General features: G+C 41.6%; 2 protein-coding genes across 3 annotated transcripts; both read right to left on the reverse strand.

The window, feature by feature from the left end:
- Positions 1-911: 911 nt before the first annotated feature.
- LOC148216307 (thiol S-methyltransferase TMT1A-like) lies at positions 912-4,073 on the reverse strand. Of its 2 annotated transcripts, none has more exons than XM_088138538.1 (2): positions 3,577-4,073; positions 912-1,148 (listed from the first exon to the last, which is right to left on the reverse strand). In XM_088138538.1, the coding sequence occupies exons 1-2, from the start codon at positions 4,066-4,068 to the stop codon at positions 912-914; spliced, it is 729 nt and encodes a 242-aa protein (XP_087994664.1). In that variant the 5' UTR covers positions 4,069-4,073. The 2 variants fall into 2 exon arrangements, with proteins under 2 accessions (XP_087994664.1, XP_087994665.1); XM_088138539.1 differs by having other exon boundaries at positions 912-1,168; positions 3,573-4,073.
- Positions 4,074-22,438: 18,365 nt separating this feature from the next.
- On the reverse strand, positions 22,439-26,455 carry LOC148216308 (thiol S-methyltransferase TMT1A-like). Its single transcript, XM_088138194.1, has 2 exons — positions 25,900-26,455; positions 22,439-22,912 (listed from the first exon to the last, which is right to left on the reverse strand). The coding sequence occupies exons 1-2, from the start codon at positions 26,389-26,391 to the stop codon at positions 22,676-22,678; spliced, it is 729 nt and encodes a 242-aa protein (XP_087994320.1). The 5' UTR covers positions 26,392-26,455; the 3' UTR covers positions 22,439-22,675.
- Between the last annotated feature and the right edge of the window lie 464 nt (positions 26,456-26,919).

Below are 26,919 nucleotides of genomic sequence, written 5' to 3' on the forward strand. Positions count from 1 at the left end.
ATAGTGATAATAATATTCTCTATTTTTTTTTAGCTTGTGTTTTATATTCATCCTTCCTCTTTTAGTTCTAAACAGTTTGTTAATTCTTTTGTTCTATATCCCTCTGGGCCAAAATACATTTTGAATCTGAAAAAGCACTGGGGTGAGGACATAGAAAGCTGTGATTTTGGAAACCTGGAATCTCCCAGTGGCCATCAGGACTTCCCCCAGTGGCCAGCAACAGGGTGGGGTGTTACTGAAGGAATCTGCCAGATTATTCCCCCCCAAATTTCTAGAGACGTGGTAGCGTCGGGTTAAGGTCTAACAACGCACCTCTTCTCAGTGCCCACTTCAAGTGATTACTGAGGACCAGGGTCTTCCACGGGTAAGTCACACGGTCCACAATCTGCTTCAGAATAGAAGCTTACTGTGGGACCTGGTGTTTGCATTTGCTTCAGTGTATGGGATAGTTGATGCCCAAAAACAGAAAAAGTCATGAGACAAGGTTCACTGGAGAGCAAATAAACCCTTTACTTTTTTAGTGAAAATGAAAAGAATCGTAAGGAAATAATCATAAGGAAAGCAAGGTACTAATGCATAACACAGAGGGAGGCTCACGTGCAGGACAGGGTAATGCCACCGAAAAGTGGCCGATTAGGCTTTTTTGTTTTTTGACATGGCCTCTGACAGTAGAATGGACTTTTTCTTTTATATTAATTGTTAAACTTATTATTTGCCCTCCCTCCAAACCTAATCCAAGATATCATTTAGTTTTATTGTGGCCTGAACGTTTAGGAGCCTTTCTCTAGTTTGAATAATCATATAGAATAGAGGAAGCATTTTTCTTATTGCAAGATAAGCATTGTTACTGTTAATTCCTTGAACTCCGTCATCTGACTTTAAGAGAAAGGTGCTCTCCCCTTACGGAACAATTACTTCACGGCATATCCATAAATATGGGGACATACTACAGGAACGACCAACGGGGCTGCCATGTGTTGCAAGTTCAGTTTAGAAAACTCTGCATTCTCCACATCCTTCCAGGTCTCTCTTAACACGGAGCACCCCTCTCCCAGATATTTCCAAGTGGGGTTACAGATTTGCTGCCAGAAGTAGGTCCAGGTGGATCGGTCAGCCGCTACATGTTCAATGAAATAGTATGCACCACCCTGGAAAAAGTAAAACAACACAAAAAGAAATCATATGGACATGAAGCAATAATTAAGTACACAGACACAAAACAAAGCTGGAATGTAATTTTGCCATTAACGATTTGCACGCGATTCCAGTTCTAGGAAGACTGCAAAATTGGTGTTTTTTCTTTAAGGATGCTGACGAAGCAGCTGAATGTTCAGTATTTCTGCATAAATATGACTTAAAACGTGACAGTTAAATACATTTCCATACATGAAAGTCAAAGTTTGAGTAGATAACTATGAAACAGAGATTGTACAAGTATAATGTTTTTGACTCATTTGTTTAACTGGGTTCTCTTTATCTAGGTTTAGGACTTGTGTGGCAAAGAGATCACGTTTTAAGTCATATTTATGCAGAAATACTGGACATTCAAAAGGGTTCACGACCTTTTAAGCACCACTATACATTATTTTTCTGGTGTTTCCCCCCTTTTTTTCCTTTTTCTTTTTTAAACAATGGAGATTTTGGCACTAAGTTAAAAAAAATATACTTTTTATACCATAAAATGTCAGCCTTGTAAGGTAGTCCAGACAAGAAGCACACACAGAAGTACTAGCTCTAACTTTATTGTAAGGTTACATTTGTTTTAAACAAAAGCATTACAGTAAGGCTAAAAAAATAAAACAAGCACAGAGAACTGTCGATGTACGTTTTAAAAGAGGGAAATGAATATATATCTGTATTTGTATATGCTCTCTTCTTGTTAAATAAAGTTTTAACTGTTTTAAAAAAAATCTGGAGCTGGCAAATGCAAGAAAAAAGGAGATTCCATCCAGAACCATGGACCAGCTCATATCTTTATATTCTGCTCATGCTTTTCTATTAAGTACTTTTACAGAATACTGTGAGCCCTGCGACTCAGACCTCATTCTTGATCTCCCAGATTGACAAGGTTGTCACTATGCTTGATAATCTCTTGTCACTACTCCTCTGGACTCTGCCCACTGATTTTCGGTTTCTTGGCTTGATTTTGGGTGGCTCTTGACCATGTTTGTGTTATGCAGAGTGCAGCTATAACAACCAGCATTAGAGAGATTTAACGAATGCAATGTCCTTATCTTGTTCTCCAAAGAAATCCAGCCAGAAGTTATAAAACATATCTGGTTCTTTATTGAGAAAAAATAAAAACTACGTAAAATAAAAAATCCTACTAAGAGTGAGGCATACAATCACCCACAATTTATTGACACTATGCACCTACCCTTAGGTAACTAGCATACAGACGCCAATAGGTGGCAGTAAATAGCAGTATACGTGCAAACTAGAAAAATAAAGGCAGATGGCCTGCTTTTGCACTCAAAACAATTGTTTGGAGTTAAGCGAGTTGCTTTTCTTCCCATGAGAATATCCTAACAGTTTGCCTGATTTCTAAATAGTAAGTGGACCTCCAAAATGAGGCCCTCTACTATACTTTTATCACACTCCCATTAGAAATTTCTGTGAGCAAATCATGAGACAGGCGTGAGACTTCTGTATCTCCTTCAGATGATCCTGAAGACACTAGAAGGGCCCTTTTTAAACCAACGGCTGCTCTGATAGTGATAAATTTCCATGCGGACTTTAATAACACACAGCAGCGTATATTAAAATGAGGCTGAGGACGTGCTAGAGAAGCAGCAACAAAGCTGAACAAACAATATGTTTCTTTAGAGGTAAACTAGGGAGTTGGAGGAATACCCTCCTAGGAACAATATCTGACTTTTAGTCATATTACAGGGTTTGGAACAATTCCACTGTTCCTCTAGGGAAGATAAGGTTGGCTTTCCTGTCTGATTATTGTTTGATTGCAGAAGGCAGCCAGAGAATACCTACTTCTCCATCTGTGGAGATGATTGCTACTTTTCTCTGTAAAGCAGAACATGTAGGGTCTGGATACTTTCTTTCTCAAACTGCGTAATGTAGAGCACCCCAAAGCTGGCCAAGACCACATACTGTCCCCAGCCTCCCTTTTGTGCCCCTCAGCACCAGAAGAACACAATTTTGGAATTCTGCAGGGAAATGGTTTTCATTTCTTGGAGATTATTTTAACTTTTCAGTCTGGCTTACAGCCCTAGTATTTTCTGGAGATTAGCTCCAAGGACCAACCGGGATCTTATTTCAGCCCAGTCTAGGCCAGAAGGTTGCTGCCATTTACTAACATGAACGCTGTGCACGTAGTCATTAAGGTGGTTGTACACGCTCTGAAAATGATTCAGAAACGCATGGGGGTGTGAGCCTAAAAAGGCTGTGGCTGCTTTAAGGAGGAATCTCATTAAGTTTACGCCTGAAATGGGGAAGAGCAGAGAGGTGCTGTTTTTGTGAGAACTAAAGCCCTTTCTGAGAGCAGGCCCAGCCCTCGAACCCCTTATTCAGTGGTCTGGTCAGACCAGACCTCACTCCCCCTCTCGCCCTCCGACTTACTGGTCTGAGCACTCTCAGAACTTCCTTTAAGGCAGCCTTGACGTTGCCCACAGAGCAAAGCACCAGGGTGCCAACTACCACATCTATAGAGCTGTCAGGCACAGAAGAGAGGTCCTCGGCAGAGGCCACCACAAAGTTCTCGAACTCGAGATGCGGGTTCTTCGCCATTCTCTCCAGCAGGAATTTTTCAAAGTTGGGATTGTAGTCCACGCAGGTTACCCGAGAGCCTGAGGGGTAAAACTCAAAGTTGGCTCCCGTGCCTACGCCAATCTCTAGCAGGCGGAGCTTTCCTGAGGAATTGGCAAAGTCCTTCATGTTCCTGAACAACGTCTCCTTTTCCTTGTGCATTCTTCCATTGTACAGTTTACTAAACCTCTTCAAGAGATGTGGGAAAGATTTTTTACAAATAGGATCCCATAAGCCCAGGTAGGAAAGCAGAGAGACGGGCAGCACAAGAAGTTGCAGGCATCGCTGCAAGAGAAAAATCAGCATCGTCAGCGGACTTGGAAGAGAAAACTTCTCGAACGTCGTTGCAGCAAACCCGTGCGGGCTCTCAACTTTTTGCCTCGAATGCAGTACTGTAATCCCCGTTCCGTTCGCGGCATTTTATAAGCTAACTCGCTACATCCGGTTAGCGTGGAGTCTGGCTGTGTCTTAAAGCAACAGTGACTTTTTTAGTCACTTGTTGAAAAAAAGGGCTAGTGGGAGTTGCGAAAGGCAATTTCCAACATTTGAATCTGGCTTATAATTAAACTTGTTCAGGTAACACACTGGCCCCAAATAGTGTGTAGTGTTGCCAGGTGTTGAGGCAAATCTACAAGAGACGTTTTTCATATATTTTTTTTAATGTTTCCGTTTCTGAGGAAATGTCAGGAACCAAACGTTTATGAAAAGAAACTAGGCATCTTCAACATCAATAGCCTCCCCAAATTGTTACTGCAGGATTTTTTTGAGAAACTCCTGAAAGTAGAAATAGCATGAAAGTCATTTCAGGATTAATGAAGCTGGAGCTGTGCCCAAACGTACAGTGACCGTACTTTCTTAGAAAAAAATGAAAGACAGACCTGAAAGAGGTGTATAAGGATAAAAAAAAATTGTTTGTAACTTTCCTTTACAAACAAAAATTCAAGAGCAATCAAGAAAATAAATAAACAAATAAATAAACAAATAAATAAATTTAAAGAACATCTTTCTTAATGAAGGAATGTCCTTTATCATAAAGGATGTATGGTCACTGTAAAAGTCGTCTTGCAAATATTTATTTCTTTTTATTTATATTTCAAATTTAGACACTGCCCATCTCACTATTTTTGGATAGAGAAACTGAGAAAAGGCAGGTGCAATGGGGTGCAAAAGGGGTTTACAGGACATATTTAAAAAAAAAGAAATTGGACTGATGCATTTCTCTGAATGTTTTCTGGAGTGCTAGGCATTCCATTAATTATTTTCTTTTGAAGGGCATTACTTTAATATATGATTTTATATTCTATATATGTATATTTCACGTAGTGTGTGGGCATGCATGTGACAGTGCACTCTATCTTATTTATAAAGGGTTAAATTGCTTTTGCCTTCCAAGAGAGCACACCATTCCCCCACCCCATTTCCTTTAGAAGCAGTTAGCCAGATGCCTGACTGAACAAGTAAGCTATATATTAGATTTGTACCGGGTAGACAGAGACACTGAATTCCAAAGAAGTTACAAAGAAAGCCAGAGAGAGATAAGGATGTAGGCATTTCTTTGGTAATAGGAGAAGAAAGTTGAGCTAATTTTCTTTCTGAGATCCACCTTTACTCCTCCCTAGACCATCCCAAAAATCCCTTATATAGACATGAGGGGATGTACGATCTGATTATATTTGTAAATGCCTATAAAATCTTTGTTGTTTGCTTTGCAAGGTGTGGTTCTCCTCAACACCTTGCCACGGTGTTGACTGAGCCATTCAGAATGTTTCTTGGCCAATAAAACTTCTGTTAGCTAAAAAGCCTCGTCTCAAGTTTATTTGGTTCTCTGAACTTGGGTAAACAAATAAACAAAGGCTTGTGCCTAACATTTTCTGGTGAGTCAGCCAGGAGTCCCGAAGGCAGGGATTCCTTGGGGAGGCTGCCTTTAGCCCCCCTCTGCATTGCCTTCACTGCAGCGGACGGAGGAAATCGACAGGGACCATTGATCAACGTCAAGCACGAGCCTAGAAAGTTTTCCAGTGACCTTGTGCTGGCCACCGTCGGCAGACTCCGCTCCAGCTGAGCCTGAACACTCAAAATCAAGGCTTTTCTTATATCTGTTGTATAAAGATGGATTTGGGGACATCGGAAAAGGGTGAGTATGTTTTCATTAGGTGGGGAGAGCCACCTTGTGAGTGCGTGAGTGAGAGGTGGGAAATTCTGTTAGGGGCTTGCCCATGAAGTGAGTGTGGTATGTGTGCTTGTTGGAATATATTGTTCTAGAGGAGGATTTTACATTAGGGGAGCGCACCGTTTCATGGAGAAGGATTTCAGATTGGGGAGGGTGATTGGCCAGACCCCGAGCCGATAAAAGAGAAAAACCGGCCTGAGAAATCCCTAGAAATCCCGAGCTGAACCCTGCGTCGAGGGAAAGACTGACAGGGAGTTAAATAAAGAGCCCGATAAATTCTCCAGGTGCAGTTCGCAGAGATCCCGAGTTGAAGAAAAAACCCGAGAAATCCTCTAGGTCACGCCAAAAACCCAAGCCGACGGAAAGGCTTAGGAGAAAAAGAAAAAAGAAAAAGAAATAGAAGAAAAAGAAAAAGAAAAAGAAAATAAAAAAGTGGCAAGACTTTGTACTCTTTTATTTTGATGTCAGCCTTCTTATCACCAGAAGAAAAATGCCAAGTGCTTGAAGCAGCTATTGACGCTTACACAGCTGCAAAAGAAATTTGGATGCACAGGCTGGCCACCCACTGGGTGCCTGACCAGCCGCCCAGGATGTCCTGGTGCCCAGTTATGAGGCTAGCCCCAACACCCCAGATGGAGCACTTGTTTTGGAAAGGGTTAGAACTGCTTTCCTTCAGGGACTGCGATTGGGTGTGCCAAAGACAGTGAATTTTCATCGTGTCCATCAAATTGTCCAGGAACCTAAAGAATCCCCTATGGAATTCCTGACACGCCTTAAAGATGGCTACAGCTGCTTCACTGATCTTGACCCAGAGGCCCCTGCCAATGAAGTTATGATCAAAGCTGCTTTTGTTGGCCAAAGTGCTCCAGATATTAGGAAAAAATCTCCAGAAGTTACCTGCCCCATCAACTCAAAATTTTGAAACTCTTATCCAGATGGCTTTCACTGTTTATTCTCAGAGACAGCTCGAAGAAAAAAAAAAGAAGATAAGAGAATCCATAAACAAGCATCTCTTCTTGCATTGGCCATTTGCCCACAAAGCAAAGGGAGGCAGGAATTCCCCCTCTCAGAGACTCATACAGAAAGATAAATGTGCAAAATGTGAGCAAACTGGCCACTGGAGAAATGAATGTTTGTGGAATGCCAAGCCTGATGCCCAACCTTCAAGGGCCAACAGAGGCCGAAAAGGATCAACACTGCAAGGCCAAGAACCACAGAGAGGCAGACCTCAAAACTCCCAGCAGAGGTCTGGACCCCCCTTCTCTTTTTTAAGTGCTCAAGCCTTTAGATTTTACCCTGAGAACAGTTCATACTGAAGGGACTCCAGAGGACTTTTGTTTTCCCCGATCCTCTGGTTGAGTTAAATGCCAACCCATCATTTTCTCATTGATACAGGTGCAACTTATAGTGTTTTAAATGACAAAAATATTCCTTGTCTGACTATTTCCTCTGCTCCTGTAATTGGTGCAACAGGAGTTATAGAAATGGCACCAATCAGTCACCCATTTTCAGTTGTTGCTCCCAGGGACCTCAATTGGATCATTCTTTTTTGCTCGTGGCCAACCCTTACACCTTATTGACCATACTTGTCTAGTGACCAAGTATGGTATACAGTTATTGATCTCAAGGATGCCTTTTTCTGCATTCCTTTAGCTAAGGAGTGCCAGCAATATTTTGCTTTTGAGTGGGAGGATCCCACTACAGGACAGAAATGTCAGCTTCCTGGACAAGGCTCCCCCAGGGGTACAGAAACAGCCCTACAACGTTTGCTGCTGCTTTGTCCCAGGATTTAAAGGACTTTTCCCCCAATGGGAATTCTCTGCTTCTTTATGTTGATGATCTCCTTTTGGCTGGAAAGACTACAGAAGCCATAGAAACCACCTCTGTATTTTTCCTCAATCACCTTGCTGTTAAAGGATATTTCTGGGTATTCCCTCCTTGCCAAGCCTCTTTACTAACTCACTCAGAAGGATATGGCTTGGGAATGGACTGGAGAACATCAATCTGCTTGGTAGGACCTAAAAGACTCTCTTGCTAGAGCTGTGGCCCTTGCCCTTCCTGATCAGCCTAAAGGCTTTGATTTGTTTGTTACTGAAAAACAAGGATGCACACTAGGAGTCTTTACCCAGAAATTAAGACCTAAAAAGGATTCCTATTGCTTATCTATCCAACATCATGGGTGCTGTGGTAAAAGGCTGGCCTTTCTGCCTTCGTTCAATTGCAGCTACAGCGCCTTTAATTCAAGAGACAGAAAAGATGTCTACACCCCCCACTCTGTTCAAACATTGCTGGAACAAAAACTTCCTGCATGGGCTACTTCAGCCTGATTGACTAAATATGCCAGCTTATGATTCAGTTAAACTGTTTCGCTGTGAACGGCTCAACCCAGCCACTCTTCTGCCTCGACCATCAGAGGGGGCTGGCCCATCAGAAGGCCCCCATGACTGCCATCAGGTTTTAGAGACTATTGTTGGAATTCGCCCTGACCTCCAAGTTGAACCCTTTAACTTGGCAGAATGTCAGTTTTGGACTGATGGTTCTTCTTTTGTTGAAAATGGGGTCCGCCAGACAGGTTTGGCTGTGGTCACCACTGATGGACCTATTTTACTACCTAAACTGCCCTCCCACTGGTCAGCCCAAGCAGCTGAACTGTTAGCCCTCATAGAAGCTTACTACCTTGCCAAAGGGCAAACAGCCAACATTTTTACTGACAGCCCTACGATATGTGGGGGCAGATGGCAAAGCTCTAAAGATGAAACCTCTTTTTGAAAAACTAGCTATTGCTGTCCGTTTACCTACCCAATTAGCCATAGTTCACTGCAGAGGCCACCAGACTAATCGAGGTGAAATCTCCCAAGGCAATCATGCTGCCGATTATTGGGCAAAACAAGCTGCTCGTGGGGGTGATGTCATGCCTGCAGAAACGCACCGACTTTTGCCCCTCATTCCTGTAAAGCCTGATCACCCACTTCCCCCTCTCTATGATTAGAGAGATCATCTTGATCCACAAGGAAAGTGGAAGGATGGTGGTGGATTGTTGACAACCGTGTTCAACTGCCTCTTCAAATCCTGTGGGTGGTTGTCAGAAGAAGTCATGCCATGGCCCATTGTGGCCCCAACCTCTTTTTAAGTGGCTTTCTCAAAGATACAGTAACAAGAAGCTGAGGCACCTTTGCCAATCAGCTGTGGCTCAATGTACTATCTGCCACAGAAATAACCCAAAGAGTGGTAAACCTACCCCTCCAGGCCACCTCTGTACTGCTCAATACTTAGGGGAAGCCTGGCAAGTGAACTTTATTGAACTTCTCAAAAAAGGGGACCCAAAAATCATCTTTTGGTCTTTGTGGATTTGTTCTCCGGATGGCCTGAAGCCTTCCCTGCTTCATCTCAGCGTGCAGGAAAAGTGGTTAGGCCCTAGTGGAGTACATCATTCCAAGATTCTCGGTCCCTAAAGGGTTAAATCAGATAACGGCCAGCACTTCACCTCTGAAGTCACTCAACAAGTCAGTAAATTCCTGGACATTCCTTGGTATTCACATTCTAATTATAGGCTTCAGCTGGGGCTGAAGACATGGATCTGAAGACATGGATTGTACTTTAAAGGCTCAGCTTGCAAAGCTTTGTTAAGAGACTCAGCCCAAAATATTTCCCCTTGCTTTAACACGTATCAGGGCTATGCCCAGAGGGCCACTATTACTGTCCCCCTTTGAAATGCTTTATGGGAGACCGTTTGGATCTCATGAAGTGCAAACTGCACGGACTGGTAAAAAAAAGAACATTTCTCAATACTTGCAGAAGCTGGCGCACGTTCTATCCTCTATTTCCCTGCAGGTCCGAGACGCCTTGCCAGTCGCTCCTGACGTACCACCCATCGCCCATCCAGGCCCGTGGGTCAGAGTGAAGGAGCTGTTCCCATCCTGCACTGATCCGAAGTGGTCCGAGCCGAAGCAAGCCCTACATCAAAGCTTGGGTGCACAGATCCAGGATCAAGCAGGTGAAGGAACCGCCAGACATTTGGCAAGTTTCCTTGGTCGATGGACTCAAATTAAAATTGCAGCGTTTTCTAGCTTCACCAGCAGATCTTCTCAAGGACTAATTAGGTCCACCGGTAGTGACCTAATTCAGGAACAACCAGAAGATTTGGAACTATAGACTTCACTAGCCACATGATTTTTAGATGTGCTGGCTTGGTTATGAACTAAGTTGTGAAACTGATATTGTTTTCATTGTGTTGATTCTTTGTTTTGGAATACTTTTCATTTGTTGTAGGTTTCCCCGCACCTTTTGGGGAAGAGATAACGATGGGGTTAATTACTATTTATTGGAGGGGAGATGTCTTAATGCCCTGGATGCCCAGGGACAGATCAAAGAGTGTTTGTCTGAAGAATTTGATCATAAGCCTATTGATAATTGAAGTGTTTCTTTTGGTTGACAATATTGATGCTCATATCCAAAGGTATGGAGTTTGGAAACCACCCTCCTGCACCAACTTACAAGGTAATACGTAAAAAGAATATAGAGAAGTTTGTGTCCCGTTTATAGCCTAATAAGACATATATGCATGATACATACTGTAGTTTTGTCCCAAATTCTGCTGCAGGAAGGCAACCCCCAAAATAGAAAAGGATTGTTGGATATGTTTACCTATAGCCCCAGGGGTTCACTAAGCCCTTCCTGTCCCGGCAGAGTGGTGGTACAAAATCAAGACCAAAGTTGGTTTTCACTGGAAAAAGACCCCAGAGTGGAATTGCTCATGCTTATTTTCATACACTTAAGAAGATGATACTGGGAATGGGACTGAAACAGCCCCCCCCCCCACAGATGGGCCTGTTGCTCTTAGAGTAAAAATGCTGAATAAAACACCAATATGTGTTCAGCAACATGATCCTCATGAACCTAAGAAACGAGTGAAAGTGGGGAGAATTGATGTGAATGTTTGTTCTATAGTGGTTTTGATGGTTTGTAATCATACCCTCACGATGATGGAAGCTATGTATGTACCTACAAAACAGATCAAAGACGTGTATTTAACTAGAGGATCCAGAGTAACTATTGTGCAAGGAAAAGTGAGAGAGAACTGGTGTCTGGATAAACCTGCCTACGCCCAGTTCAATCCCCCCCCGCTTGGCTCTTAAAGAGCAAGAAGGAAAAAAATTGTTTTCCCTATTCCCCAAAGGTCCCAAGAGGGACAATGGGAAGACTCCTCATATTTTGTGGACCCTTCACTGCCAGGAGTGATAGTAAACAAATCAATGGAAGCCCCTGTGAGCCCACAAGAAAGGGTGCAACCATGGGTTGGGATGTATTTGACTGAGACTTTCACTGGGAGGTTTAGTGAAAACTCACAGGAAAAGCCCCTTCATGGATCACTGCCTTGTCGTGGCGAAGGGGCTTGCGTAACTCAGTGAAGCCATGAGCTATACCGTGCAGGGCCACCCAAGACGGACAGGTCATGACAGAGAGTTCTGACAAAATGTGGTCCACTGGAGAAGGAAATGGCAACCCACTCCAGTATCCTTGCCAAGAAAACCCCATGGACAATGTTAAAAGGCTAAAAGATATGACGCCGGAAGATGAGCCCCTCAGGTCGGAAGGTGTCCAATATGCTACTGGGGAAGAGCGGAGGGCAATTCCAAGTAGCTCCAGAAAGAGTGAAGCGGCTGGGCCAAAGCCGAAAGGACGTTCAGCTGTGGATGTATCTGGAAGCGAAAAGAAGGTCCGATGCTGTAAAGAACAATATTGTATAGGTACCTGGAATGTAAGATCTATGAACCAAGGCAAGCTGGATGTGGTCAAACATGAGATGACAAGATTGAACATCGACATCTTGGGAATCAGCGAATTGAAATGGACGGGAATGGGTGAATTTAATTCAGGTGACCATTGTATCTACCACTGTGGGCAAGAAACCCTTAGAAGAAATGGAGTTGCACTCATAGTCAATAAGAGAGTGGGAAAGGCAGTAATGGGGTACAACCTCAAAAACGACAGAATGATCTCAGTGCATATCCAAGGGAAACCATTCGGTATCACAGTAATCCAAGTCTATGCCCCAACCACTGATGCCGAAGAAGCTGAAGTTGACCACTTCTATGAAGACCTACAACACCTTCTAGAACCAAAAAAGATGTCCTTTTCATCATAGGGGATTGGAATGCTAAAGTAGGAAGTCAAGGAGTAATCGGAATAACAGGCAAGTTTGGCCTTGGAGTACAAATTGAAGCAGGGCAAAGGCTAATAGAGTTCTGTCAAGAGAACAAGCTAGTCATAGCAAACACTCTTTTCCAACAACACAAGAGACGACTCTACACATGGACATCACCAGATGGTCAATACCGAAACCAGATTGATTATATACTTTGCAGCCAAAGATGGAGAAGCTCTATACAGACAGCAAAAACAGGAGCTGACTGTGGCTCAGATCATGAGCTTCTTACTGCAAAATTTAGGCTTAAATTGAAGAATGTAGGGAAAACCACTAGACCACTCAGGTATGACTTAGATCATATTCCTTGTGAGTACACAGTGAAGGTGATGAATAGATTTAGAGGATTAGATTTGATAGACAGAGTGCCTGAAGAACTATGGACGGAGGTCTGTAACATTGTACAGGAGGCAGCAACTAAAACCATCCCAAAGAAAAAGAAATGCAAGAAAGCAAAATGGCTATCTGATGAGACTTTGCAAATAGCTGTGGAAAGAAGGAATGTGAAAAGCAAGGGTGAAAGGGAAAGATATAAGCAATTGAATGCAGATTTCCAGAGAATAGCAAGGAGAGATAAGAAGGCCTTTTTAAATGAATAATGCAAAGAAATCGAGGAAAACAATAGAATGGGGAAGACTAGAGATCTCTACAAGAAAATTGGAGTTATCAAAGGAACGTTTAGTGCAAAGATGGGCATGATAAAGGACAAAAAAGGCAGGGACCTAATAGAAGCAGAAGAGATTAAGAAGAGGTGGCAAGAATACACAGAAGAACTATACAAGAAATATCTTAATGTCCCTGATGTCCACGCTGGTGTGATCACTGACCTTGAGCCAGACATCCTAGAGAGTGAAGTCAAGTGGGCCTTAGGAAGCATTGCTAACAACAAAGCTAGTGGAGATGACAGTATTCCAGCTGAGTTATTTAAAATACTAAAAGACGATGGTGTTAAAGTGCTGCACTCAATATGCCAGCAAGTTTGGAAAATGCAACAGTGGCCACGGGATTGGAAAAGGTCAGTTTATGTTCCAATTCCAAAGAAGGGCAATGCCAAAGAATGCTCAAACTATCGCACAATTGCACTCATTTCACATGCTAGCAAGGTTATGCTCAAAATCCTACAAGCTAGGCTTCAGCAATACATGAACCGAGAACTACCGGATGTACAAGCTGGGTTTCGAAGAGGCAGAGGAACTAGAGATCAAATCGCCAACATTCGCTGGATCATGGAGAAAGCACGAGAGTTCCAGAAAAATATCTACTTCTGTTTCATTGACTATGCAAAAGCCTTTGATTGTGTGGATCACAACAAACTGTGGCAAATTCTTAAAGAGATGGGAGTACCAGACCACCTTACATGTCTCCTGAGAAATCTGTATGCGGGCCAAGAAGCAACAGTTAGAACCGGTCATGGAACAACCAATTGGTTCAAAATAGGGAAAGGTGTACGACAAGGCTGTATACTGTCACCCTGCTTATTTAACCTATATGCAGAGTACATCATGAGAAATGCCAGGCTGGAAGAATCACAAGCCGGAATTAAGATTGCAGGGAGAAACATCAACAACCTCAGATATGCAGATGATACCACCCTAATGGCAGAAAGTGAAGAAGAACTAAAGAGCCTCTTGATGAGAGTGAAAGAGGAGAGTGCGAAAGCTGGCTTGAAACTCAACATTAAAAAAACTAAGATCATGGCATCTGGACCCATCAATTCCTGGCAAATAGAAGGGGTAGAAATGGAAGCAGTAACAGACTTCATTTATTTGGGCTCCAAGATCACCGCAGACGGAGACTGCAGCCATGAAATTAAAAGACGCTTGCTCCTTAGGAGGAAAGCTATGGCAAGCCTAGATAGCATATTAAAAAGCAGAGACGTCACCTTGCCGACAAAGATCCGCATAGTCAAAGCTATGGTTTTTCCAGTAGTAATGTATGGCTGTGAGAGCTGGACCGTAAAGAAGGCTGAGCACCGAAGAATTGATGCCTTTGAACTGTGGTGCTGGAGAAGACTCTTGAGAGTCCCCTGGACTGCTAGGAGGTCAAACCAGTCAATCTTAAAGGAAATCAACCCTGATTGCTCATTGGAAGGATTGATAATGAAGCTCAAGCTCAGATACTTTGGTCACCTAATGCGAAGAGAGATCTCTTTAGAGAAGACCCTGACGCTGGGAAAGATTGAAGGCAAAAGGAGAAGAGGACGGCAGAGGATGAGATGGTTAGATAGCATCACTGAAGCAATGAACATGAAACTGAGCAAACTCAGGGAGGCAGTGAAGGACAGGAAGGCCTGGCGCAATATGGTTCATGGGGTCACGAAGAGTCGGGCAGGACTTAACGACTAAACAACACAGGAAAAGGTTTATGGATGTAAAGGGAAAGAGAGCGAGTGAGCAAGCAGATGCAGGCAACAGGATGTGTGATGAGCAATGGCTGTGGACTGCTAACTGCCATAGAGTGTGTATGTGTGTAAGAAGGAGAAAGTGGAAGAGAGATAAAAGGAAAGGAAAGGAAGAAGATGTATGTGGTAAATTTAATCTTATGTATTGTTGTCTCCAAATAGATGAGAAAATTACAGACCAGATGTATAAAATTGCCCATGTTCCAGTTCAGACCTGGACAGGAGGGCTAAATCTTGGATGGTTTGGTGATCGCTTTTTTTTGACTGGAAACGCATAGAGTTAATGATTTTATTGGCTTTTGCTGAGCTCCTGTTTTTACCTTGTTTAATTCCCCTTATACGAAATGTTGTTGCTTCCACAATTGATGGTTTAACTGTAATTACAGCCCCCAGAAATCAAGAACAAGCATCTGCCAAACTTACAGTATGTTCCTTTGCTTTCTTCCGAAAACGTATAAGTAAAATCACATACATAAGAAGCATCTTATGTTCAAAAGCAAAGGGAGGAAATGAAGGGCATTATTTTAATATATGATTTTATGTTCTATATATGTATATTTCACGTAGTGTGTGGGCATGCATGTGACAGTGCACTCTATCTTGTTTATAAAGGGTTAACTTGCTTTTGCCTTCCAAGAGAGCACACCATTCCCCCACCCCATTTCCTTTAGAAGCAATTAGCCAGATGCCTGACTGAATAAGTAAGCTATAAATTAGATTTGTACCGGGTAGACAGAGACACCGACTTCTAAAGAAGTTACAAAGAAAGCCAGAGAGAGACAAGGATGTAGGCATTTCTTTGGTAATAGGAGAAGAAAGTTGAGCTAATTTTCTTTCTGAGATCCTTTACTCCTCCCTAGACCATCCCAAAAATCCCTTATATAGACATGAGGGGATGTACGATCTGATTACATTTGTAAATGCCTATAAAATCTTTGTTGTTTGCTTTGCAAGGTGTGGTTCTCCTCAACACCTTGCCACGGTGTTGACTGAGCCATCCAGAATGTTTCTTGGCCAATAAAACTTCTGTTAGCTAAAAAGCCTTGTCTCAAGTTTATTTGGTTCTCTGAACTTGGGTAAACAAATAAACAAAGGCTTGTGCCTAACATTTTTGAAAGTATTTTGTCTAGAACAATTGTGTAGAACAATTAGTTTAAGGAAAATCAGAAGTGGCAAAGTACATTAAACTACCAGGATCTCTCTCTCTCTCTCTTTCTCTCTCTCTCTCTCTCTCTGTATATATACTGTCTATGTGACAGCCCTTCAGACACTCGAGGACAGGAGTCATGTCTCTGCACAGACTCCTCTTCTCCAAGTGAAACATGCCCAATTCCTCCAACTATTCCTCATAGGTTTTTTGGGGGGGGGGCTGCTCTTGTCTGGACACATTCCAGTTTGTCAATAATTCTCTCTCAAACATGATGCGCAGAACTGGACACAATATTCAAGATGCCATTTGACCAATGCAGAAAAGAAAGGAACAATGACTTCTCTTGGTAGCATATTCTGTTGATGCAGCCTAGAGTTGCATTTGCTTTTTTTGCAGCTGCATCACACAGTTGTCTCTTACACACACAGGAAAAGTATCATCTTGGGGTTATGGACAAATCTGTGCATAATGATGTTTGTATTTGGGGCAAGAAATTAAAGGTTATGGGAGGGCTGGCACAGTGCAGAGGCATCACTTCATGGAGTAGGAAGGGAAACCCAGGCTTAAATCTCGACTAAACCACAGAGTCCATCAGATACTGTAGGCAGAGAGCCGTACTACTCTATGGTTGCGAAAACTCAGGAATCCGGTAGCACCGTTTCCAAATGACATGTTTTATTAAAAGATATAAGTGTTCATCAGCTGCAGCTCACTTCATCAGATGCATGGAGAGGCTAGACTGATGCAGGATTAAAATTGGGCTGGGGGGAGGGGAGGGGGAGAGAAGTTGGATATGCAGATATGTGAGTCAGATTACAAGTACTTCCTCAGTTAATGATTGTAATGTATTAAAAACCCATTGTGTGTGCTGACACGGTCCCCCTTTCTCCTGCCACCGCATCCAGTCCTGGCATCTGGGGGAGAAGGGTGGCAGAAAGCGGGAGACACATCATATCTTCCAGATAGATAGATAGATAGATAGATAGATAGATAGATAGATAGATAGATAGATAGATAGATAGATAGATATGTCTGTGCATGTTATGAGAGCGATTAAGGTGCTGGACCAGGAGCAGGGGGACTAGTCCTCCTTTAGGCACAGAAGCCGGGTGGGTGACTTTGCGCCAGTCACACTCTCTCAGCCCAAGACTGGAAAGTTGAGGAATATCTACCAAGCTATGCTGGATCAACATAGTAGATTATGGTCCATAATCTTCAATGAAGAAGTGTTCATCCTGAAGTGGATTTACTTACAGCATTTCATTCTAGTTGTTGCTGCCGCCGCCACGTGCATATACTCTTCTAGCCTGTTAATGAAGATAGTTTGGAAATCGCTATCAGAGAGGAAAGGAAGCTGTCTTTCCATAATCACACAATCTAGTATTCCTGTCAGCAGGCCACCTTGTTATAAGCAGTACGTTTAGTTTAGTTTTTTATTAATAAGCATCAGTAGCCTTAAAATAACCAACTATGGAGTGAATTAAAATGGAGTTAGTTGATTAAAACAACCATGAACAATTCCATTTCGTTTGATGTGGCTTATAAATCACCTGGAGAACCGGAATAGGCAGTCTGGAAGAATAACAAATAAATATAGGGAAGGGAAGTGAGAATTCACAGTGCAACTACTGCTATGTCCAATGAGCAGGGCAAGAATATAATTCCTTATTTTTTTAATGAACTCTTTTCCTTTAAATTTTCTCTTCTCACTGAAATCAATAGGAAGAAAATTGATAAGGCAGAATTTATTTAATTTACTCTATGCGTTATCTTTTATGTTCAGATTTTCAAAGTATGCGTTTAACATGCACGCAGAAACCCAATCTCCTGGCAGGTGGATTGAGGCCAGAGAAAAGTAAGTGGCTAGAGCTGGATCTGTTGAGAGAACAAGGTTCTTCACATCAGTTTGTTTTGTGACCATTGACTTCACTCCCATGGAAACCAATGACACGGAAGAGGCACCACTGTAATGTGAACCTGGAATCAGCCTTGTTTGACTTTCAGCCGTAGAGTGAAGCACAAAATAATGTATTTGCTCTGATATCTGTTGGGGGGGAGCTTTTGTGGAGATTTTAACAGCATTAACTGCTAAACCACGTGACCTGTTCGGTCATCGTTTCAGAGATATTTCCTTATCTATACAGAGACAAAAGGACAAAACAGAAGTGGGAGTGTGAGCAACTTACGACTTGCTGCTGGCTTTCCCGTTGACTTTGCTTTTGGGAAGATGGCAGGGAGCATCAGAAATCTTAACCACTTTATTGTACCATAAATAACCATGCCACTGAAATCTTATACCATGTCCTTCTAACTCCAATAACCTCCTGTTTCTCAAAGTCACCCATTCTTTCATCCACACCAAACAACAAGCATCCAAATACAATTTTAAACCAGGAAGACCTCACCTCTTCCCACCTCTTTCTTTAGCATCTTGTAACAATTTATATTTTATTCTTGGTGTTTTACCTTGCCATACAAATTTAGAAATATCTTTTTGCCATTGCAGTCTCCCAGCAAACACCAATTTTCATAGGAAAAAGATATCAGTTGGTCTATAAGAGGTTTAAAAAATTCCCTTTGTCCTCATTTGCTACATACAGCCCAAGAATTATAGACTGGATTCCTTGCATCTCACCTTCCAGTGCAAGATAACTATCATATCCATCAGATAATAAAAGCTGTGGTTTTAAATGTGGGTTAATATATAAAATAACTGCATTGGTCTTTTTCAAATTTGCTGATATGAATTCTTCGCCCAAGACTATATATAGTCTTATATATCAAATATTTTCCATCTTTTTTTCTGATTTGTGTTTCTTGTAAACACATCACATCCTGATTTAATTTTCTCAAATCACAAAAGGTCTTTTCCTTTTGGGGGGGCGTTTGCCCCATTAATATTCCATGTTAGGTATCTGTCATCCATAATTAAGGAAATAGTCCTTCAAATTCTTTGGCTGTGTCTCCCATCTCCACAACCTGTGTTCTAACGTCTTCTTCTGACTGTTGCTGTTTTGTGTATCCTTCTCCACCATGTCAGTTGGTTCCTGGTCCAATCAGATCGATATAAATGGAACTGAATGAAGGAATGAACTGATTCAAAGAAGAGCAACCAAAGATGGAAGGAGTATACTGAGATTCTGTACAGTAGAGGTTTCAACTTCCAGGATACCTTACAAGATATTCTCTACTTCCAAAAAACCTCTAGTATTAGAAGATGACGTTAGATCGGTACTCCAATCATTACCAAGTTGGGAAGTTACAGGAATTGAGATAATAAGGCAAGGAACAGAAGAAGAATCAATAATGGTTCCAACCATACCATGTCAATACATCTGGAGAATTGCATAGAGGCCAGCAGATTGCACAAGGTCAGTCCAGATATCAATACCCAAGAAGGAGACTTAACACAGTCTGCAAAAATGGGACTAGGACGAAATAGGAAGAATATCAAATCAATGGCAAGCAGTACAGCAACCAGCCTTACAACTGTCAATGAAGATAGTGAGGTGGTGGGTAACATCTGCCATTGGTTACCCACAGTAAAGGAACCATCAAGAAACATGCCACAGACTAGCACAGGGTAGAAAAGCAATTAAGACTTTGAAAAAGAGATTCAAGTGCTTTGATGTGTCTACACCTACAAAAGTCAGAATGGTTCAGGCAGTGGCTTTCCCTGTGGCATCTATGGAAGTGCATGTTAGAAGCAGGATAGAACTAATTTTGACATTATTGAATGTTGATGTTGGAGAAGACTCCTGATAATAGCATGTGCAGCCAAGAAAACAAGCAAATGAATCATAGAACAAATCAATCTAGAGTTTTCACTTGAGGCACAACTGACCAAACTCAAATTATCATATTCCTGATACATTATGCAAAGACCTAGCTATCTTAAGAAATATATAATCCCGTGAAAGGTAGAAGAAAAGTTCTAGTCAAATTCAGAATTAGCTGGACCCTCTACTATATATATATATATATATATATATATATATATATATATATATATATATATATGTATAGTATTTCAATCTGTACATGGCTACCTAAATCCTAAATATCATTAGATTATTATCTAAGGTATAATTTGGTATCTGTGAAATTAAAGACAATTAAGTAGACATAAATAGAAATAGAGAATGATTATAATTCAGTATCGGTTGCTTCGGGTCTGCATATGTGGCTATTTTGAATCAACTATTTGGTGAATAGTCAGCACTCCCTAAATGGTCCCTCAGATATGGTGATTAATTGTCCATAGGCACTGCTTGGGAACTGGTATCATATAACGCAGAGATACTGTATATCTTATGTTGTTTCTTCCTTGCAGGCATCATGCTGTAGTTAGCAACCTGTAATTTTTGCATGCTGTTAGAGAAATAAATTCTAAATGAGCAGTTATACTAACGTCATAACTAGGGAAAAGGATAGGAACTAAACTGAAAGTAATTTGTCAGCCTTACTAGGTAGACCAGATAGGAAACACAACCAGATGAGCTAATTGTACTTTCTTGTAAGGCTACATTAACAGAATCGTGCAAGTCTGATAGTAAAAGTTAAATACACAATGGTTCGAGTTCACTACACAATACTACTTATACAATAGTATACAATAATAAGGTTATGGCTTACATACAAATTAGACTTATGGACAGGCCTTGGGAACTGAACTCGTTCTTAAACTGGGGAATACCTGTATTGCTTAAGCATGCCATTCCCCACTTGAAATGTTTTCTTTAGAAACAGAATACCATACAGTTTAAGCAAATGCATTTAGATGCTATACGCTTGTCCTGTGATTGACCTGCACTTTTCAGTTAACACTTGGAAGAGAGGCTGCTTAAACAAGCTACTTCTTCCTATTTCCTCTTGCAAGTTGAGAGGTAACAAACTTTTTGCTCTAACCCCAGTGAGATCATTATTTCCCTCTTTTGTCCTCGCAGGGAACAAAAGGGGGAGAGAGAGGTTGCAGGGCTATAACACCTGCTCAACGAAAGCAACCCCTTTGTGAATCAAATTCCAGAGACCGTCTCTGCCATTTGGGCTCCTCATGGCAATTGGGGAAGGACCGCTGGTGCTCTAAGGTAACGGGGACCATTTACATAAACATGATGCTGTTTGTTTCAGTCCGGGCATCTCCTTTAATGTCCTCCTCCTTTGGTATCCATCCTACAAGTTAGCCCGCAACACAAGAATTTCAGAAAGCAACACTATATATCCAATAGATATATTCATTCATTTATATAATTCTCCGGTATTAAAACAGTAGTTCAGCTTTCTAATGTCAGGGCCCAATAGTATCCTAATATAAGTACGCATGACTGAGAGTTCCAAGGCCTCATTCCTTGATCTGTGAGAAAGACGGGACACCTCAAGGACAATGAGTTTATTCTCCCTCATTGTCAGGTATAAACAGTCTATCATAAAGCACCCTTTGTAGGGTCTTCACACTCAGGATTTAGGAGTTCCTCAGAAAATCGTTATCTTACCATTGTTACCAAGGAAGAGTCTATTTTAGCAGCTAGTGGTATTAGTGTGTGTGTTGTGTACACTACATCTATGTAATCTATATTTTATTTTATTTTATTTTATTTTATTTTATTTTATTTTATTTTATTTTATTTTCTTATTTTTTGATTCATCCGTCACATTTATATAGCTGCCCATGTCACATAAAGTGACTCTGGGTGGCATACAACAATTAAATAAAATAACAAGTGAATAAAAGCAAGCATTCTAAAAAGATTAAAAAGTTTTTAAAATAAAAACATTATCACAAATTTTTTAAAAATTAGATTTTAAAATATGCAAGCCCCACGGGGAGAGCAGAATATCAATTACAGTGGAGCTATCTAAGAATGTCTCCGGTTCCCAAAGGCCCCCATGCCTGATGACACAACTTATAATCTATATACTGTATACTCATTTGCCCCAGAGCAGAGAGTCCTGTGACTAACTGCATTCAACAAAATGATCGTTTGGATCCTCTCCAGTTGTTTTTGCAAGTTCTGCCTGACTGGACTGAGGGTGAAGGTACTAGCGTGAGGGCATGTAAAGCTGTAATTTTGGAAACCTGAAATCTCCAGCGGCCATCAAGATTTCCCTGAGGCATTCTGATAACTTTCTACATACATACTCTGCTTTCCGATCAAAGAGGCTCTACCTCCCTGGATGTTGCACATTCTGTTATGCTGCCAGCAAGCTAAACAATCCCCAACCCTTAATATAGAATAACTGTGGCTAGGTTTTGAACAACACTGAATAAGGATGGATGGATGGATGGATGGATGGATGGATGGATGGATGGATGGATGTTAGGTTATTTTAACCTACTTCTATGTTAGTGTTTTAGCTGTATATCTTAGCTTTAGATAAATAACATTGTTTCTCAGCACAGTTTACACTAGAAATAATAGTGATAATAATATTCTCTATTTTTTTTTAGCTTGTGTTTTATATTCATCCTTCCTCTTTTAGTTCTAAACAGTTTGTTAATTCTTTTGTTCTATATCCCTCTGGGCCAAAATACATTTTGAATCTGAAAAAGCACTGGGGCGAGGACATAGAAAGCTGTGATTTTGGAAACCTGGAATCTCCCAGTGGCCATCAGGACTTCCCCCAGTGGCCAGCAACAGGGTGGGGTGTTACTGAAGGAATCTGCCAGATTATTCCCCCCCAAATTTCTAGAGACGTGGTAGTGTCGGGTTAAGGTTTAACAACGCACCTCTTCTCAGTGCCCACTTCAAGTGATTACTGAGGACCAGGGTCTTCCACGGGTAAGTTATTTGCCTTCCCTCCAAACCTAATCCAAGATATCATTTAGTTTTATTGTGGCCTGAACGTTTAGGAGCCTTTCTCTAGCTTGAATAATCATATAGAATAGAGGAAGCGTTTTTCTTATTGCAACATCGGCATTGTTACTGTTAATTCCTTGAACTCAGTCATCTGATTTTAAGAGAAAGATGCTCTCCCCTTATGGAACAATTACTTCACGGCATATCCATAAATATGGGGACGAACTATACTAATGTTCAGTGGGCCCACGATGTGTTGCAAGTTCAGTCTAGAAAACTCTGCATTCTCCAAATCCTTCCAAGTCTCTTTTACCAAGGAGCACCCATCTCCCAGATATCTCCAAGTGGGGTCACAGATTTGTTGCCAGAAGTAGGTCCAGGTGGATCGGTCAGCCGCTACATGTTCAATGAAATAGAATGCACCGCCCTGGAAAAAGTAAAACAACACAAAAAGAAATCATATGGACATGAAGCAATAATTAAGTACACAGACACAAAACAAAGCTGGAATGTAATTTTGCCCTTAAGCATTTGTAGGAGATTCCAGTTCTAGGAAGACTGCAAAACTGGTGTTTTTTGTTTAAGGATGCTGCCGAAGCAGCTGAACCAGTTAAGTAGATTTCTATACATCAAAATTACAGTTTGAGTAGACACTATGAAGCAGAGATGGTATATTGAGTAAATACTATGATGAAAGCCATTCTATCCATTGCTGATGCTAGAAAGAGACAGATATTCAACTACATTTAAAGGACAAACAAGCTGTAACATATCTAACAAATTATATTTGGATAGCCCCACCCTACTCCTTTGTTCTCTTAACTCTTTCCCTCCTAAAAGTACCTCTTTTTTATCCTGAATATCCAGTTAGGCTTCGGGGAATTACTCTAGATACCATTATGATGGGAGAAGAAAAATGCTTTTCTATTAACTACTTGTACAGGTGTACAATTTTAATTGTTCACCTGCTTTCCTTTTATTCTATATTAAAAAGTATCAAATATTGGAGCTTCTCCTTTTAAGGGTGTGGTTGATATTATTATTATTTTTAAGGGTGTTTTTTTTCCCTTTTTCTTTTTTAAACAATATAATGGAGATTTTGGCAGTAAGCTAAAAAAAATATACTTTTTATATGATAAAATGTCAGCCCTGCAAGGTAGTCCAGCCAAGAAGCACTCCCAGCAGTACTAACTCTAATTTTATGGTAAGATTACATTAACAAAATCTTGCTAGTCTGAAAGTACATGAAAAGCATTTACAGTCTAAGAAACTAGGGGTCCTTTCTGAGACGTTTGCCACATCCCCATTGCTTCTGCAGACTCAGCTGCCTCTTGTCTGACTGTTGTCTACTCTGTGGCTCTTCCTCCTGCCTCCCAAGGTCATTCCCACATACCATTACATAAAAATAATACACTCTGCTTTATATTGTATTTTACTAATGTTATTTTGAGCAATAATTGTATAACCTCATTATCTGTTTATTCACAGAAAATATTTTTTGGAAAATACACCTTTGTTTTAAATAAAAGGATTATAGTAAGACTAAAAAAATAAAACAAGCACAGAGAACTGTCAATGTACTTTTTAAAAGAGGGAAATGAATATATATCTTTATTTGTATATGCTCTCTTCTTGTTAAATAAAGTTTTAACTGTTTAAAAAAAAATCTGGAGCTGGCAAATGCAAGAAAAAAACATGCACAACCATGGAGCAGGTCATACCTTTGCATTCTGCTCATGCGAATTTTGAATTTGCGACCCAGAAGGGGATGATGGGAGTATAAATAATGAATACTGAGGAGAAGGCTTCAATAATGCATAGGGATTTTTATCAACCTTGCATCAAGAAGAGTAAAAGAAAGAAGTTGTGTGATACCGTAGCATCATCATACCATAGAGAGGCCAAAAAAGCCCCGCCTATAGCATCTTGCAACTGATTTGCTGACCTGCTTTGAATCTGAGCAGCCAGCTCCCACCATAGATTTCAGATCACTCTGATGAGGACACAACTCTGCAACCGCTAAGCCCACTGACTCAAAAACAGGAGAGCACAGAAGTGCCAAACTTCAGGAACGGCACACTGAGACTAAGAGGTTACTTAGGAGTTGGGGCTCTCGTATAGCGATACGCCTTGACCCTGACTGGGTTCAGAGGAAACCTGGAACTTCTGGCCTTGTACCTTTTCCTGAAGACAGAAAACAGAGCACTGGAATACTGTGAGCCCTGCGACCAGACCTCATTCTTGCTCTCCCAGATTGACAGGGTTGTGGCTATGCTTGGTAATCTCTTACCACTACTCCTCTGGACTCTGACCACTGATTTTCGGTTTCTTGGCTTGATTTTGGGTGACTCTTGACCATGTTTGCCTAATTTCTAAATAGTAAGTGCACTTTGAAAAGGAGGCCCTGGACTATACTTTTATCACACTCCCATGAGAAACTTCTGTGAGCAAATCACGAGACAGGCGTGAGACTTCTGTATCTTCTTCAGATGATCCTGAAGACACTAGAAGGGCCCTTTTTAAACCAACGGCTGCTCTGATAGTGATAAATTTCCATGCGGACTTTAATAACACACAGCAGCGTATATTAAAATGAGGCCGAGGACGTGCTAGAGAAGCAGCAACAAAGCTGAACAAACCATATGTTTCTTTAGAGGTAAACTAGGGAGTTGGAGGAATACCCTCCTAGGAACAATATCTGACTTTTAGTCATATTGCAGGGTTTGGAACAACTCCACTATTCCTCTAGGGAAGATAAGGTTGGCTTTCCCGCTTGATTATTGTTTGATTACAGAAGGCAGCCAGAGAATACCTACTTCTCCATCTGTGGAGATGACTGCTACTTTTCTCTGTAGAGCAGAACATGTAGGGTCTGGATACTTTCTTTCTCAAACTGCGTAATGTAGAGCACCCCAAAGCTGGCCAAGACCACATACTGTCCCCAGCCTCCCTTTTGTGCCCCTCAGCACCAGAAGAACACAATTTTGGAATTCTGCAGGGAAATGGTTTTCATTTCTTGGAGATTATTTTAACTTTTCAGTCTGGCTTACAGCCCTAGTATTTTCTGGAGATTAGCTCCCAGGACCAACCAGGACCTTATTTCAGCCCAGTCTAGGCCAGAAGGTTGCTGCCATTTACTAACGTGAACGCTGCGCATGTAGTCATTAAGGTTGTTGTACACGCTCTGAAAATGATTCAGAAACGCACGGGGGTGTGAGCCTAAAAAGGCTGTGGCTGCTTTAAGGAGGAATCTTATTAAGGTTACGCCTGAAAAGAGGACGCATGAGGAAGAGCAGAGAGGTGCTGTTTTTGTGAGAGCTAAAGCCCTTTCTCAGAGCAGGCCCAGCCCTCGAACCCCTTCTTCAGTGGTCTGGTCAGACCAGACCTCACTCCCCCTCTCGCCCTCCGACTTACTGGTCTGAGCACTCTCAGAACTTCCTTTAAGGCAGCCTTGACGTTGGCCACAGAGCAAAGCAGCAGCGTGCCAACTACCACATCTACAGAGCTGTCAGGCACAGAAGAGAGGTCCTCGGCGGAGGTCACCACAAAGTTCTCAAACTCGAGGTGCGTGTTCTTCGCCATGCTCTCCAGCAGGAATTTTTCAAAGTTGGGATTGTAGTCCACGCCGGTTACCCGAGAGCCTGAGGGGTAAAACTCGAAGTTGGCTCCTGTGCCTACGCCAATCTCTAGCAGGCGGAGCTTTCCTGAGGAATTGGCAAAGTCCTTCATGTTCCTGAACAACGTCTCCTTTTCCTTGTGCATTCTTCCATTGTACAGTTTACTAAACCTCTTCATGAGATGTGGGAAAGATTTTTTACAAATAGGATCCCATAAGCCCAGGTAGGAAAGCAGAGAGACGGGCAGCACATGAAGTTGCAGGCATCGCTGCAAGAGAAAAATCAGCATCGTCAGCGGACTTGGAAGAGAAAACTTCTCGAACGTCGTTGCAGCCAACCTGCGCGGGCCCTCAGCTTTTTGCCTCGAACGCAGTACTGTAGTCCCCGTTCCGCTTGCGGCGTTTCATAAGCTAACTCGCTACATCCAGTTAGCATCCTTTCTAGGTCTTTCTTAAAGCAACAGCGACTTTTTTAGTCACTTGTTGAAAAAAACGGCTAGTGAGAGTTGCGAAAGGCAATTTCCAGCATTTGAATCTGGCTTATAATTAAACTTGTTCAGGTAACACACTGGCCCCAAATAGTGTGTAGTGTTGCCAGGTGTTGAGGCAAATCCACAAGAGACGTTTTTGATACATTTTTTTAATGTTTCCATTTCTGAGGAAATGTCAGGAAGCAAACGTTTATGAAAAGAAACTAGGCATCTTCAAAATCAATAGCCTCCCCAAATTGTTACTGCAGGATTTTTTGAGAAACTCCTGAAAGTGGAAATAGCATGAAAGTCATTTCAGGATTAATGAAGCTGGAGCTGTGCCCAAAC

This window comes from Python bivittatus, unplaced genomic scaffold, assembly GCF_059951505.1.
Source record: "Python bivittatus isolate LINGU-HERP-01145 unplaced genomic scaffold, Pbiv_v1 ctg000220_np1212, whole genome shotgun sequence".
In the NCBI taxonomy this organism is placed as follows: domain Eukaryota; kingdom Metazoa; phylum Chordata; class Lepidosauria; order Squamata; family Pythonidae; genus Python; species Python bivittatus.

What these genes read in the sequence shown, in the direction of transcription:
- LOC148216307 (XM_088138539.1), bottom strand. Translation starts at nt 4,068, where the DNA reads ATGCTGATTTTTCTCTTGCAGCGATGCCTGCAACTTCTTGTGCTGCCC. An exon ending in GAGAGTGCTCAGACCAGTAA is followed by an intron (nt 1,169 to 3,572) that starts GTCGGAGGGCGA and finishes GATTTCTTTTTG; the next exon opens with TGTTGTTTTACTTTTTCCAG.
- LOC148216308 (XM_088138194.1), bottom strand. Translation starts at nt 26,391, where the DNA reads ATGCTGATTTTTCTCTTGCAGCGATGCCTGCAACTTCATGTGCTGCCC. An exon ending in TTCTGAGAGTGCTCAGACCA is followed by an intron (nt 22,913 to 25,899) that starts GTAAGTCGGAGG and finishes TACTTTTTCCAG; the next exon opens with GGCGGTGCATTCTATTTCAT.